This window comes from Lepidochelys olivacea (assembly GCF_965140295.1).
Source record: "Lepidochelys olivacea isolate rLepOli2 genome assembly, chromosome: 27".
NCBI classification, from domain to species: Eukaryota; Metazoa; Chordata; order Testudines; family Cheloniidae; genus Lepidochelys; species Lepidochelys olivacea.
The window spans coordinates 6,060,698-6,076,669 of NC_140437.1; the positions used below are offsets into that span (position 1 = coordinate 6,060,698).

The 15,972-nt window shown below is 45.4% G+C and overlaps 1 protein-coding gene across 3 annotated transcripts in view; it reads left to right on the plus strand.

Annotated features, from left to right (window-relative positions):
* NSF (N-ethylmaleimide sensitive factor, vesicle fusing ATPase) overlaps positions 1 to 15,972 on the plus strand; it is a 187,014-nt gene that overhangs the window by 86,092 nt on the left and 84,950 nt on the right. For all 3 annotated transcript variants that reach the window (XM_084615992.1, XM_084615991.1, XM_084615993.1), the window contains exon 9: positions 12,983 to 13,182. In XM_084615992.1, coding sequence (XP_084472118.1) covers positions 12,983 to 13,182 — 200 coding nt within the window. The remainder of the gene's footprint in view (positions 1 to 12,982; positions 13,183 to 15,972) is intronic.

The window sequence follows — 15,972 nt, forward strand, 5'->3', positions numbered from 1 at the left end:
TGTTTGGAGAAATATGTGATTTGTTTTGTCAAACAGTCCGTTCTGCAGGGTCCATTTAAATTAAAACCTCTGCTGGCTGCTTAAGATCTAGACCCATGCATGCGCCTACTTTCTGAGGAAGAAACAGGAGCAAATCCCTTCAGTTTAACTTCATGTCAGTAGCACTTAAATATTACATAGCGGTCAACTGGAGGCAGTGGATCTAGGCAGGAATAATGGAAGGCTTACGTGGGAGAGGAGGGGGACATTTCTGTGTGTTAATGGAAAATCTTTTCTGTCTGGCAGGTAAAGTCTTGGAACCCTAATCATACACTAACCTGCTTGAAGATTAATATATATATCATCTTTCCCCCACTGTACACAAGACCGGTACATTGTGTGCAGATGTCCATTTCACATTGGTGCACCTGAGTGGTAACCTCATACCAGAATTCTTTGATTTTAATTCAGGGAGGAATTACGCCACTAGGTAGGAAGGCCCCTGACCCGCTAAGGCAATTTTATTATTAAGAGAGAGAAATACATGTTATTAAACTTAGTCTCATTTTGGCTAAATGTCATTCTGGCTCGAGTCTCCATTTATGATTTCTATCACAGTGCCATTACAGGTTTCAGAGTAACAGCCGTGTTAATCTGTATTCGCAAAAAGAAAAGGAGTACTTGTGGCACCTTAGAGACTAACCAATTTATTTGAGCATGAGCTTTCGTGAGCTACAGCTCACTTCATCGGATGCATGCCGTGGAAACTGCAGCAGACTTTATTTATACACAGAGAATATGAAAAAATACCACCTCCCACCCCACTGTCCTGCTGGTAATAGCTTATCTAAAGTGATCATCAGGTGGGCCATTTCCAGCACAAATCCAGGTTTTCTCACCCTCCACCCCCCCCCCCCACAAATTCACTCTCCTGCTGGTGATAGCCCATCCAAAGTGACAACTCTTTACACAATGTGCATGATAATAAAGTTGGGCCATTTCCTGCACAAATCCAGGTTCTCTCACCCCCCTCCCAAAAACCACACACACAAACTCACTATCCTGCTGGTAATAGCTCATCCAAAGTGACCATTCTCCCTACAATGTGCATAATTAAGGTGGGCCATTTCCAGCACAAATCCAGGTTTTCTCACATCCCCCCCACCCCCATACACACACAAACTCACTCTCCTGCTGGTAATAGCTCATCCAAACTGACCACTCTCCAAGTTAAACCAGAACATCTGGGGGGGGGGGTAGGAAAAAACAGGAGGAAATAGGCTACCTTGCATAATGACTTAGCCACTCCCAGTCTCTATTTAAGCCTAAATTAATAGTATCCAATTTGCAAATGAATTCCAATTCAGCAGTTTCTCGCTGGAGTCTGGATTTGAAGTTTTTTTGTTTTAAGATAGTGACCTTCATGTCTGTGATTGTGTGACCAGAGAGATTGAAGTGTTCTCCGACTGGTTTATGAATGTTATAATTCTTGACATCTGATTTGTGTCCATTTATTCTTTTACGTAGAGACTGTCCAGTTTGACCAATGTACATGGCAGAGGGGCATTGCTGGCACATGATGGCATATATCACATTGGTGGATGTGCAGGTATACGAGCCTCTGATAGTGTGGCTGATGTTATTAGGCCCTATGATGGTGTCCCCTGAATAGATATGTGGGCACAATTGGCAACGGGCTTTGTTGCAAGGGTAAGTTCCTGGGTTAGTGGTTCTGTTGTGTGGTATGTGGTTGTTGGTGAGTATTTGCTTCAGGTTGGGGGGCTGTCTGTAGGCAAGGACTGGCCTGTCTCCCAAGATTTGTGAGAGTGTTGGGTCATCCTTTAGGATAGGTTGTAGATCCTTAATAATGCGTTGGAGGGGTTTTAGTTGGGGGCTGAAGGTGACGGCTAGTGGCTGCTCTGCCATTGTCTTTTTGGATTTTCGTCATCAGTTTCCCCCAACTTCATTATCTGTGTAGTTTCCTATTTTTCCCCTCCTGCTTTGCCGTTCCCCATGGCATAGCATGATAATCCAGTATCCATGACATGAATGACCTTACATTTAGCGGTAGTCCTGATGCTAAGCCTAACCAGTTAGAAATGCTTGGTCAGAGAAGAAATTGAGTTTATAAGATCTGCTTGACATTTAGCCACATTGGTCTGATCTGGATAAATTGCAAAATGGAGATAAAACTTAATCAAAACTCCTGCTTTGTTGTGGAACTGAGTTGTGATTTAAGACATAACATTTGTAGTCTGTCATCACCTGTCTATTTTAACCAGGGCCTGTTTGTTTTAAATGTTTTTAAATTTTGGCTAGGTGCAGCTCTAGTTGTGCAAGAAAATCTTCTGATTGTAACAGCGTGTAGGATTTCTGTTTGGAAGGAATTCATTGCTTTGGCTTCCAGAAGAAATGTTCTCGCTTAATAGGGAGATAATTTAGCACTCTCACAGTGCAATTCAGCAACACAAACATCCCTGTGAAGTGCAGATGAATAGTAATGTCCTCAATTGTCAGATGGCGAAAGCAGAGGCAGAAATGTGAATCACTTGCCAAGGCCACAGAAGGAGTTAGTGTTGGAGCTGGGACTCCAACGCTTAGAATCATAGAACTGGAAGGGACCTTGAGAGGTCATCTAGTTCAGTCCCCTCACTCAAGGCGGGACTAAGTACTTCCTGGTCCTGTGCTCATAATGCTCAATGGATAGCTTTCTAGTTGTCTCGAGATGGAGTATTGTGTATTGGAACCTGTCACCTCCTTAAAGACTTCCACTCTGCAGTAGTGGTGAGTGTCCATGGTCCGTGATGTGAAGCTTGACAGTAGCTAGGCAGCTGGTGTGCTGAGACCATGGCCTATCATGCTGACCAGCATTGTCTTTTATTGTTTCCTTGTGCTCCCCAGTCTGTCCATATCTATCTGTTATCTCTTGTTGTATACTTAGATTTTCAGCTCTTTGGGGCAGGGACTGTCTTTTTGGTGTGTGTGTTTGAACAGAGCCTAGCATAAAGGGACCCTGGTCCTTGACTGGAGTACCTAGATGCCACGAAAATATAAATAACATCCCATGGGCCATCCCTGTGCCTAGAGACTTCACCTTTTCCCTCTGAACTGCTCTCTGTGCTGTTGGCCCTTTACATGGGAGACATGCCTATAAATCCCACATGACTAAACTAATGCTGCCAAGTGGCTGCTCAGGAGCTCTGATCTTATTTTCCTGATTTAACCAATGTCAGATGAGTCTTATGAAAAGTGAACTGTCTGTGGTTGCTTAGAAAGGGGGGGAAAATACTTCAACACGACACCCCTTGCTGAGCAGCTCTCTGATTAAAGGATATCCTGCCACCCCAAACTAACTCCTACAAACCTGTTGGAGTCTCTGGGTAGGTTTTGGCTCTTGGTTTTCCATAGAGAATAGCCTTTGCAGTATTTTCTCAGAACTCCAGCTACAGGCAAGTAAAATTCCTTTTTGGTGTATCTCTCCTCCCCCCGATCCCCCATGCCATTATCCCTGTCACAAAGGGTGAGGTGAAATGAGCCCTTATGTGTACATTTCATGGGGAACAAGAGGTTTCCCTTCCTTGTAGCTGCAGAAGAGAAATCATCAAACCTTATCTAAAAGCATGTGACAGGTTTGTAGCAAGTATGAGGATGATAGGTGGGACTGAGCTCAAAACTCCAGATGTCCCTAAAAGCTCTACAAAAAGCACGTCAAATGACAATCTTACAGAAACTGAATTGGTCCGAAGAGAAGGAACTTGGCCAGTCTGAGAAGCTTGTCTCCTCTCATCCTGCCCCTTTTTGCAGGTGTGCTACATTGCGTTCAATACAGCTGTTGGAAGAAACTCTCAAATCTGTTTGTGAACATGTGCCCTGACTTGCCAGTAGCCTTTTGTTTGCCTTCGTCAACTCTGAGCACAGTGGAGCCATCTAAGTGTGCTTGGGATTCTCTTTCGAAGCATCATTCATCATACAAATCCTGCCCCACACTTCTTGGCTACACAGGAGACCATATTCTCCCACAAATGTATTAACAGTTCCTCTCCTGACGCTAATTGGACAGGAATCGCTTCTAATTTATCATTGCCTTGCTAGTTCCTGTGTAAAATGGTCTTTGCTAACCAGTATTTTGTTTTGTTTTTGACTTCTGAATATCTGAAAGTTGAGTAACAAATTTTTGTGAACCCAGCTTCCTTGATAACATCTTTGTTGTGGCAAAACAGTTTCATTGTTCTCAGCCCAGAAATTTTGTTTTGTTGCGATGCGTAACAAATTGAACTGTAGTTTTCTGAGGTTGCTTGAGAGGGCTGGATACTCTTCGTTTTGGTATTCTTCTCTTTTGAAGCTGCAGAATTTTTTATTCACTGAATGTGTTATAGAGGCACAACATGAAAACATAAGACAGCAGCAAGAAAAACACAGTGGGGAAACAAACTAACACAGATCAATGACAATGCCTTGCTATGCTCATTTATTCAAATTGAAATTAACATAATTTGCCCAAGATTGCTCAGTTTGTGGCAGCACTAGAAATTGAACTCAGATCCTGTGTGCGCCAGTTTGGCACCTTAAAAAGATGACCACCTTACTTCTCTATTAACCAGTATATTAAATGCTGCAAGAGTTTTAATATGGGGTTTACACTAGGAAAAAATAATCTAATAGTAAAGCAGAAAGTCAACATGGATAAAAGGAAACTAATCTCTGAAAATAAACATGATCTATGTAGTTAGCTATATCTGGCACTGAACTGGTTCCAATGACTAATGGCTTTTTCTCCATAGAACAATTAAACACTCAAAGGTTTCTAAATATGTTTTTAGACTGATCTAATCTACTGTGAATCAAACATAGTTCTGAAATGTGTTCAAATATATCAGTACCAATTTTCCGAAGTAGTTTTGGTCTCCCAATTTTCCACTGGGCATACAAAGCAAATTAACTTAGTTCATTCATCAAGGTTAGATTTCCAGCATCAGTCGATCCTCCCCCCCCCGCCCCATTTACTCTCTCCTGGCCCAGAATGTATGTGTGGGATCATGAGTGAGTGGGGGATGTGGCTCATGGAGTGGAGCTGTCTCCAGTGAATCCATGTGTTCAAGCATTCCCAAGCTCACAGCAGCCATTCTCGCTGCTGAAAGCTTCCCTGCCTATAGGTGGTGGGGATGTCATAGCTGGGATTCCATGCTTGCTGTCAGTCTAACCCAATTGTCTTATGGGGTCCAGAAAGAACTTTCTTCTGCAAGGCAAGATTGGCAAGGTGTCCGGTGGTTTTTTTCCTCTTTCCTCTGAGTGTCTGTCTACACAGCAACTAGACACCCGTCGCTGGCCCTTGGCAGCTGAGTCAGGCTTCTGGGGCTGTTTCGTTGCTGTGTCGACTTCCAGGCTCTAGGACCCTGAGACATGAGAGGCTCCCAGAGATCAGGCTTCCGCCCAAGCCCGAAAGTCGACACAGCAATGAAACAGCCCTGCAGCTTGAGCCTGAGTCGGCTGACCTGGGCCAGCCGTGGGAGTCTCGTTGCTGTGTCGACATATCCCGAGGGTCCTGGAGACCTGGTGGATGGGGATAATAAGGATGAGACAGGAGTACTGTTTTCAGGACAGAGAAAGGTAGGGAAGGAGTGGGGAGCAATACATGTCAAATGCAGCTGGTGTCCAAGTGTGGGTGAGGGACTGTAAGGGATTCTGTTAGCCTGTGAGGTGAGAGGCAGTTTTAAGTCTGCACATCCTGAGCACCCGATTGTTTGAGCCTCATCCTCCCTCACATGGGGAGGGTGGTGAAATTCAGTAGTGGACTAAATCACAAATTGCATGGCAGGGGTTTAGCCAAGGAAGGCGTCTCCCAGTGAGCTCTTCCCTTGTTCTTTAACATGCTTGGTGGTGGCAGCAGAGGGTTCAAGGACAAGGCAAAGTTCGTACCTTGGGGAAGTTTTTAACCTAAGCTGGTAAGAATAAGCTTAGGGGGTCTTTCATGCGGGTCCCCACATCTGTACTCTAGGGTTCAGAGTGGGAAAGGAACCTTGACATTTAACCCTTTGCTGGAGCTACTGAATGTCTGGTTGTTTGGAGCGCGTCAGTCCCTGTCTTTAATATTACAGTTAATAAAGTTGCATTCTGCTGTTTTAAATCCATTTGTGTGTCTTTGTTTGCTCCCCTGTTTGTCGTCATCAGTTGAAAATTAGGGCTCTTGCAGCAAACACTAGAACGTGTATTTTTCACAGGGCTGCGTATGATGGAGCTGCTGTAGGCTTAATTTTCAATTACAGTGGAATAGCTAAGGGTATGTCTACACTACGAAACTAGGTCGAATTTATAGAAGTCGATTTTTTAGGAAGCGATTTTATACAGTTGATTGTGTGTCCTCACTAAGACCATTACGTCGGCGGAGTGCGTCCACAGTACCGTGGCTAGCATCGACTTTTGGAGTGTTGCACTGTGGGTAGCTATCCCACAGTTCCTTCAGTCTCCGCTGCCCATTGGAATTCTGGGTTAAGCTCCCAATACCTGATGGGGCAAAAACATTGTCACGGGTGGCTTTGGGTACATGTCATCAGACGCCCCTCCCTCCGTGAAAGCAACGGCAGACAATCGTTTCGCTCCTTTTTTCCGTATGGACACCATACTGCTTTCAGCAGATGGTGCAGTAGGACTGCTCACCGTCATCATCGAACCACCACTTCCGCTGTCACTCTGCTCTCCTGCTTGTGTCTCGATAGCGAATTTCTCCATGTTGGCTGTCATGGGCTCCCACTTCTGCTGCCACTCTGCTCTCCTGCTCTCATGAATCCACCTCGCGGGTCCTCTCATCATTCTCAATAAATATCTATTCTTGTGGCATCCATTGTCAGCCGCTGCTTCCGCTGCAACTCTGCTCTCCTGCAGACGCTGTACCACAGCAAGCATGGAGCCCGCTCAGATCACCGCAGGAGTTATGAGCATTGTAAACATCTTGCGCATTATCCTGCAGTAGGTGCAGAACCAAAACCTGCAGAAGCAGGCGAGGAGGCGGCGGCAGCGTGGTGATGAGAGTGATGAGGACATGGACACAGACTTCTCTCAAAGTATGGGCCCCGGCAGTTTGGACATCCTGGTGGCAATGGGGCAGGCTCATGCTGTGGAATGCTGATTCTGGGCCCGGGAATCAAGCACAGACTGGTGGGACCGCATAGTGTTGTAAGTCTGGGATGATTCCCAGTGGCTGCGAAACTTTCGCATGTGTAGGGGCACTTTCATGGAACTTTGTGACTTGCTTTCCCCTGCCCTGAAGTGCAGGAATACCAAAATGAGAGCAGCCCTTACAGTTCACAAGCGAGTGGTGATAGCCCGCTGGAAGCTTGCAACGCCAGACAGCTACCTGTCAGTTGGGAATCAATTTGGAGTAGGCAAATCTACTGTGTGGGCTGCTGTGATCCAAGTAGCCAACGCAATCACTGAGCTGTTGCTATCAAGGATAGTGACTCTGGGAACCGTGCAGGTCATTGTGGATGGCTTTGCTGCAATGGGATTCCCTAACTGTGGTGGGGCTGTAGACGGAACGCATATCCCTATCTTGGGACCGGACCAGCAGGGCAGCCATTACATGAACCACAATGGGTACTTTTCAATGGTGCTGCAAGCACTGGTGGATCACAAGGGAAGTTTCACCAGCATCAACGTGGGATGGCTGGGAAAGGTACATGACACTCGCATCTTCAGGGACTCTGGTCTGTTTGAGCAGCTGCAGGAAGGGGCTTACTTTCCAGACCAGAAAATAACCGTTGGGAATGTTGAAATGCCTATAGTTATCCCTGGGGACCCAGCCTACCCCTTAATGCCCTGGCTTATGAAGCCATACACAGGCAGCCTGGACAGGAGTCAGGAGCTGTTCAACTCTAGGCTGAGGAAGTGCAGAATGGCGGTAGAACGTGCCTTTGGACGTTTAAAAGCGCGCTGGCACAGTTTACTGACTTGGTTAGACCTCAGCGCAACCAAAATTCCCACTGTTATTGCTGCTCGCTGTGCGCTCCACAGTCTCTGTGAGAGTAAGGGGGAGACGTTTATGGCGGGGTGGGAGGTTGAGGCAAATCGCCTGACCGCTGATTTCGTGCAGCCAGACACCAGGGCGGTTAGAAGAGCCCAGCAGGAAGTGCTGCGCATCAGAGAAGCTTTGAAAACCAGTTTCATGACTGGCGAGGGTACTGTGTGACAGTTCTGTTTGTTTCTCCTTGATGAAAACCTGCCCCCTTGGTTCTCTCTACTTCCCTGTAAGCCAACCGCCCTCCCCCCTGCGATCACCGCTTGCAGAGGCAATAAAATCATCGTTGTTTCAAATTCATGCATTCTTTATTCATTCGTCACACAAATAGAGGGAAAACTGCCAAGGTAGCCCGAGAGGGGTGGGGGAGGAGGGAAGCACCGGGTGGGGTGGTGGATGAGGGGAGGAGGGAAGGACAAGGCCACACTGCACTTCAAAACTTATTGAATTCCAGCCTTCTGTTGCTTGGGCAGTCCTCTGAGGTGGAGTGGTTGGGTGCCTGCAGGCTCTCTTCTCCCCCCCCCCACCACATTCTTGGGCATCTGGGTGAGGAGGCTATAGAACTTGGGGAGGAGGGCGGACAGTTACACAGGGGCTGCAGCAGCGGTCTGCGCTCCTGCTGCCTTTCTGCAGCTCAACCATACGCTGGAGCATATCAGTTGATCCTCCAGTAGCCTCAGCATTGCATCCTGCCTCCTCTCATCACGCTGCCACCACCTATCATCTTGATCCCACCACCGCTCCTCTTGCTCCCCCTCCTGTCCACGCGTTCATTTTGTGCTTTCCTGTACTCTGACATTGCTTGCCTCCACTCATTCTGCTGAGCTCTTTCAGTGCAGGAGGACTGCATGAGCTCAGAGAACATTTCATTGCAAGTGTGGTTTTGTTCACCACCTTATCTGCGCTAGCCTGTGGGACGGAGATGATAGGGGGAGCGTTGAAACATTTGCAGCTGCAGGTGGGAAAAAAAGGGAGAGTAGTATTTAAAAAGACACGTTTTAGAGAACAATGGGTAGACTCTTTCACAGTGAACCAAGCTGTTAACATTACATAGCACATGTGCTGTTGGTACAAGGTCGTGCCCCCCCTCCTGCGCCCAATTCTCTGGGATAATCGCTTCACCCCTCCCCCCATCGCGTGGCTAATAGCGGGGATGATTTGTTTTCAGCGACAGGCAAACAGCCCAGCAGGAACGGCCACCTCTGAATGTCCCCTTAATAAAATTCCCCTATTTCAACCAGGTGACTATGAACGATATCACTCTCCTGAGGATAACACAGAGAGATAAAGAACAGATGTTGCTTGAATGCCAGCAAACACTGGGACATACACTGCCATGCTTTCTTATGCAGTGATTCCAGACTACGTGCTACTGGCCTGGCGTCGTTAAGTGTCCTACCATGGAGGAGGGAATAAGGCTGCCCTCCCCAGAAACAGGGGTGAGGTAGTGGTAGGGGCACCCCCTAGAATTGCATGCAGCTCCTCATAGAAGCAGCATGTCTGGGGGTCTGACCCGGAGCGGCCGTTTGCCTCTTCGGATTTTTGGTAGGCTTGTCTGAGGTCCTTAAGTTTCACATGGCACTGCTGCAGGTCCCTGTTATAGCCTCTGTCCTTCATGCCCTTGGAGATTTTTTCAAATATTTTGGCATTTCGTCTTTTAGCACGGAGTTCTGATAGCACGTATTCGTCTCCCCACACAGCTATCAGATCCAGTACCTCCCATTCGGTCCATGCTGGAGCTCTTTTGCAGTTCTGGGACTGCATGGTCACCTGTGCTGATGAGCTCTGGATAGTCACCTCTGCTGATGTCCTCGCCACGCTGGCCAAACAGGAAATGAAATTCAGAAGTTCCTGGTGCTTTTCCTGTGTACCTGGCTAGCGCATCTGAGTTGAAAGTGCTGTCCAGAGCAGACACAATGGAGCACTCTGGGATAGCTCCCGGAGGCCAATACCGTCTAATTGCGTCCACACTACCCCAAATTTGACCTGGCGATGTTGATTTCATCGCTAATCCCCTTGTTGGGGAGGAGTACAGAAATCAATTTTAAGAGCTCTTTAAGTCGACAAAAATGGCTTCGTCATGTGGACGGGTGCAGGGTTAAATCGATCTAATGCTGCTAAAATCGACCTAAACTCGTAGTATAGACCAGGGCTAAGATTTTTGTGTTTGACACTGAATGCATCACCATGTCATCTGAGCCCCTAAAATCCTGCATCTTTGTTGGAGTGCTGGTTTAGGATTACTGTGGAAAGTCTTGGAACTTGCTCGTGATGTAAAATCTCATCCATAAATGTTGCATTAAATGCATTTGTATGTATTCAATAAATAGTCCTGTGTTGTGTTCATAGTGGGGTTTGGTTAATTTTTCCTATTGATCCTGTAGTAGTTCAGTTTCCTTGGCTGACAAAAAGACACTCAGTTGTGTTGCTAGGTTAAAATTGCTCACTTTGAAAGATCTCTTGCTGGATAAGCTACTTTGGTTTATATCTTGCCTGTCTGGTACCAATTTTATTCAGCTATATCTGTGCTGCTAAGATTGTTCGTGTTTTCATAAGTTGCAGCCATGCTACATCTAAGGATTTTACTTCTTCCTTTAGGGCCTTTTTGAGAAGCCGCCTAATGTAATGAAATCTTCCTTTTTAATGTTCAGGGTCAATCAGTTTATGGTATATCGCATCTCCCTAGGCAGGGCCATCTTAATAACTTTGCAGGCCCCTGGATGCAGTGTAAATTTGGCGCCCCTATTATATTACAGTAGGAAATAAACAGTAATTATTGTCTTTAAAATTTTATTGTGAACCAAAACACAACATAGTTGTAACAGAAAAGAATGTATATATATATTGCTGGTTTAAAAGCATCACTTTCTAGATTTGCAAGCAGCAAAGTCACAAATCACATCTGCAAATTCAATTTCCTGAAGCGCTTCGGACTCAGTATTCATCAGAGCCTGCATAAAATATTTTTTCCCACATCACTGCTGTGGTCCTCTTTCTGCAGGGGACCCTGGACACATGGCCAGTTTGCCCCTGGCTTAAGACATCCTTGCATATGCTGAACCTGATTCTGTTGTGGTTGCTATTACTTAGTGGCTCAGCTACAGTTAATTCTTGTAGTAACTTGTGTGTGTTGTTTAAGCCTCTTCCCTTGTGTGCTCTAGAGCTAGCTGTTCTAAGCAAGCTTTTAAAGTTTCACACTGTTGCTTCTTTCAGCTTTGTTCCATTGTGCCAGTTGACCAGTTTATCTGGGGGTAGTTAAACTCCATTATCATCATTTTCTTAGACTGTGCTGCCTATTTGATCTCTCTTGACATTTTGCAGTCAATTTCCTTTTCTTTGTTTTGAGGTGGTATGTATAGCCTGATGAATATTTTTGCAACTTGGTGTTTGTATTTGTCCTGGTTTAGTTGGGTGGGTCTCACCACTCAGAATGTTTATCTCACTGTTCTGTAGAATCTTTTTCAACCCACCATTACTCCCCCACTTCTTCAGCCTAGTCTATAGCCAGGGATTGCAGTATCCAACAGACATTTTTTTTAAATTCTGCCATCTTTCCATAAGAGATATGATATGGTCTTCCATTGCAAGGCACTCTAGTTCATCTATTTTTACTTTTAAGCTTTCCATATTTGTATATATAAATGTATAGTTTCATTTTAACCAGATGCCTAGTTTTATTTACCTGTCTTAGGATTTATACTGCCACCGATCATCACTGTATTTTATTGCATACATATTTTTCTCTCATATGGGTCATTAGCTAGTTAGAACCTACTACCTTCAGATGCGTAGCACAGAGTGATAGATTTGCCATCACTTAAAAACTTAGAATCAGGATTGGATGGCTTTCTAAACTCTATTCTAAGTCCCCCATAAGTTCTGGGCTTGATGTAGGAGTCACTGTGTGAAATTCTCTGGCCTGTGCTATGTAGGCAGTCATACTAGATGGGGATCCAGTGCTGTTTCTACTGGGGTCGTGGATGGATGTACTCTTGGCCCAATGCTGTTAAATATCTTTATCAATGAAGTGAAAGAACATAGGGATAGTCAGACTGGATCAGACCCGTGGACCATCTAGTCTAGTGCCTTGACTCAGAATGTCGCCTGCACCAGATGCTTCAGAGGAAGGTGCAAGAAACCCTGGGGTATGTAGATGTAGGATAATCTGCCTAAACCTAACAGCTAAAAGAGGGCTTGAGCTCTGAAGCATAAGTTTTATATTCCTTCCAGAAATTACTGTATTAACTATAACACTGGATAGTGTTGGTATCCATAGAAATGGCCAACCCCTCTTTTGAATCTTACCAAATTCTTGGCCTGAGTGATATCTTGTGGCAATGTGTTCCACAGTCTAATTATGCATAGTGTGAAAATATCAAATCATTGCTAGTAAAGTTTACAGATGACATGAACTGGTCGACTGGTAAATAAGTCAGTTGTACAAGCAATCAGGATCACATGGTAAACTGAACTCATTTGAGTAACATGCCTTACAGTTAGAGAAATTTTAAGAAGCTCACCAATTCATCAAAAAGAAGATTAAATCTAGCACACAAAGGCTGAAATCTAAAGGTGGACAAATTCAAACTAAAAATTAAGAGAATAACCACTAGAACAAGTTCTCCTGGGACGTGTTGGATTCTCCATCACCTGAAGTCTTTAAATCAAGGGGAAAAAATAAGCTCTAACTCAACCAAAAGTTCACATCACTGTGTGAAATTCTCTGGCCTGCATTATGCAGGAAGTCAGGCTAGATGATTTAATGGTCTCTACCGACCTTAAAAATATATTAATCTATTAAAAGAGTTTCCAGAATGAGAACAAGGAAAGGCCCAGTGTGTCAGGTACAGGAGCCATTTTAGCAGCACGTTTTCTCTTCTCCCTGCTCCTATTTAACCTGCACAGGCTCACACAAAACCTTCTGTTTCCCATTAACAGGTACTTTTTTATATCTTTCAGTTACTTTGCTTCTTATGTTTCCTTTTTTTCTAGGCTGCAAGCACGTGAAAGGCATCCTGTTATATGGACCGCCAGGCTGTGGTAAAACACTGATGGCTAGACAGATTGGCAAGATGCTGAATGCCAGAGAGCCAAAGGTGGTCAATGGTCCAGAAATCCTCAACAAATATGTAGGAGAGTCTGAGGCCAACATCCGCAAGCTCTTTGCTGATGCAGAAGAGGAGCAAAGGAGGGTAATACAATAATAAATAAGTAGCAAGGTCAATATGCCTAGGTATGAAGAATGACGGAAGGTTTACTTTTCAATAAGTCTTGGAACACCAGGGAAGTTCCAGAAGACTGGAGGAAAGCTAATGTTGTGCCAATATTTAAAAAGGATAAACAGCTAAGATAATGGAGCAGTTGATAAGGGGCTTGATTAATAGAGAACTAAAGGAGGGTAATATAATTAATGCCAATCAACATGGATTTATGAAAAATAAATCCTGTTAAACTAACTTGATTTCTTTTTCTGATGAGATAACAAGTTTGGTTGATAAAGTTAATAGTGTTAACGTAATATACTTGAACTTTTGTAAGGCATTTGACTTGGTACTGCATGACATTTTGATTAACATACTACAAAGATATAAAATTAACACGGCACACATGAAATGGATTAAAAGTTGGCTAACTGATAGGTCTCAAAATGTCGTTGCAAACACAGAATGATCATCGAACGGGAGTGTTTCTAGTGCCCCCCCTTTTCCCCCCCTCCCACGGATTGGTTCTTGGCTATTTTATCATTTTTATTAATAACATGGAAGAAAACATAAAATCATCACAGATAAAGTTTGCAGGTGACACAAATTGAGGGAGTGATGTATAATTAAGGGGCAGGTCACTGATACAGAGCAATCTGGGTTGCTTGGTTAGCTTGTGGAAGCTCACAACGTGTTTTAATAGAAATGTAAATTTCTGCAGTTGGAACAAAGAATGTAGGCTTTACTTACAGGATGGGAGACTCTGTCCTGGGAAACAATGATTCTGAAAAAGATTTGGGGGTCATGGGAGACATTCAGTTGAACATGAGCTCCCAGTGTGAAGCCGAATCTCAGGGAGGAGCAGAGAGGTTATTTTATCTTGCATCCGATGAAGTGAGCTGTAGCTCACGAAAGCTTATACTCAAATAAATTGGTTAGTCTCTAAGGTGCCACAAGTACTCCTTTTCTTTTTACCTCTGTATGTGGCACTGATGTGACCACTGCTGGAATCCTGTGTCCAGTTCCAGTGTCCATGATTCAAGAAGGATGTTGATAAATTGGAGATACAGTCAGAGAAGAGTCATGAAAACGATTAAAGGATTAGAAAATCTGCCTTACAGTGATAGACTCAAGGAGCTCAACCTGTTTAACAAAGAGAAGGTTAAGGGATGATTTGATTACAGTCTGTAAGTATCTACATGGGGAACAAATATATGGCAATGGACTCTTCGGTCTATCAGAGAAAGATATAACATGATCTAATGGCTGGAAAGCTAGACAAATTCAGAGTGGAAATAAGGCATAATTTTTTGAAGTGAGTGTAATTAATCAACGGAACAACTTACCAAGGGTCATGATGGATTTTCCATCACTGATTGGTTTGAAATCAAGATTGGATGTTTGTCTAAAAGATCTGTTTTAGGAATTATTTTTTGGACTTTCTATAGTGTGTGCTGTGCAGGTCAGACTGGATAACCATAATGGTCGCTTCTGGCCTTGGAATCTAGGACTAATTGGAAGATTATTGCCCCGTGCATTGAGAGAGTGACGCACTGATCAGCATTTGGTGTTATTACTTCCGGGAGTCACTTTGTGAATCTGAACGCCAATAGTTTCCCCTATTAACAATAAAACTATCCCCATTCTGTCCCTTCCAGGCTACATGTGTACCCTAAAAGTACTGCAGTTTCACTTATGTACTGAGTCATGATTTGAGCTGTAAGTAGGGTTGCCAACTTTCTATTCGCACAAAACCGAACACCCTTGCCCCGCCCCTCTTCCGAGGCCCTGCCTCCCGTCCTGTCCCCCTCCCTCTGTCGCTCGCTCTCCCCACCCTCACTCACTGGCTGAGGTGAGGGCTCTGGCTGGGGGTGTGGGCTCTGGGCTGGTGCCAGGGATGAGGGCTGTGGTGTGCAGGAGGGGGCACCAGGCTTGGGGAATGGAGCCGAGGGGTTTGGAGTATGGGAGGGGGCTCCGGGCTGAGGCAGAGGGTTGGGGTGTGGGAGGTGGTGTGGGCTATGGGCTGGGGGTGCAAGTTCTGGGGTCGGGCCAGAAATGAGGGGTTCAGTGTGTGGGAGGGGGCTGGGGCAGGAAATTGGGGTGCAAGGGAGGTGAGGGCTCTGGCTAGGTGTGCGGGCTCTGGGGTGGGACTGGGGATGAGCGGGTTGGGGTACAGGAGGGTGCTCTGGGCTGGCACTGAGGGGTTCGGAGGGCGGGAAGGGGATCAGGGATGGGGCAGGGGTGCAGGCATGTGGAGACCCCTGGCTGCCCCTACGCTTAGGAGCCGGAGGGGGGGACGTGCCGGCTGCTTCCCGGGATCCACATGGTGTGGAGGCTAGCAGGGAGCCTGCCTTAGCCCTGCTGCACGGTGCTGCCAATCGGACAGTCAATGGCACGGTCAGTGGTGCTAACCAGAGCTGCCAGGATCCCTTTTCAACCAGGGTTGCGGTCGCCCAATCTGTTAACTGCTGACAACACTTAGATCCTATGGTGAGAGGAGATGCTAGTGTAGGTTGGGTTAGATAGCCCTCCTCCAATATTAGAACTCCAACTGGAGTAGTGGTAGCCATCTTGGACAAATAAAGGAACCTTCTCTGTCCCAGGTTTTGTGGTCATGCTCGGTTAGGATGTTATTGGCAGCCTCCTGGTAAATGTGGGAGCATTTGGAAGTATTCTTGTGGGGTTTTTTATACTGGTTTTGCATCATATTTTTCATGACTGTTTTGTATCATGCAGTCTGGTATCTGCTTCACACAGCATCAAGAGCATGGAAATGGGTCC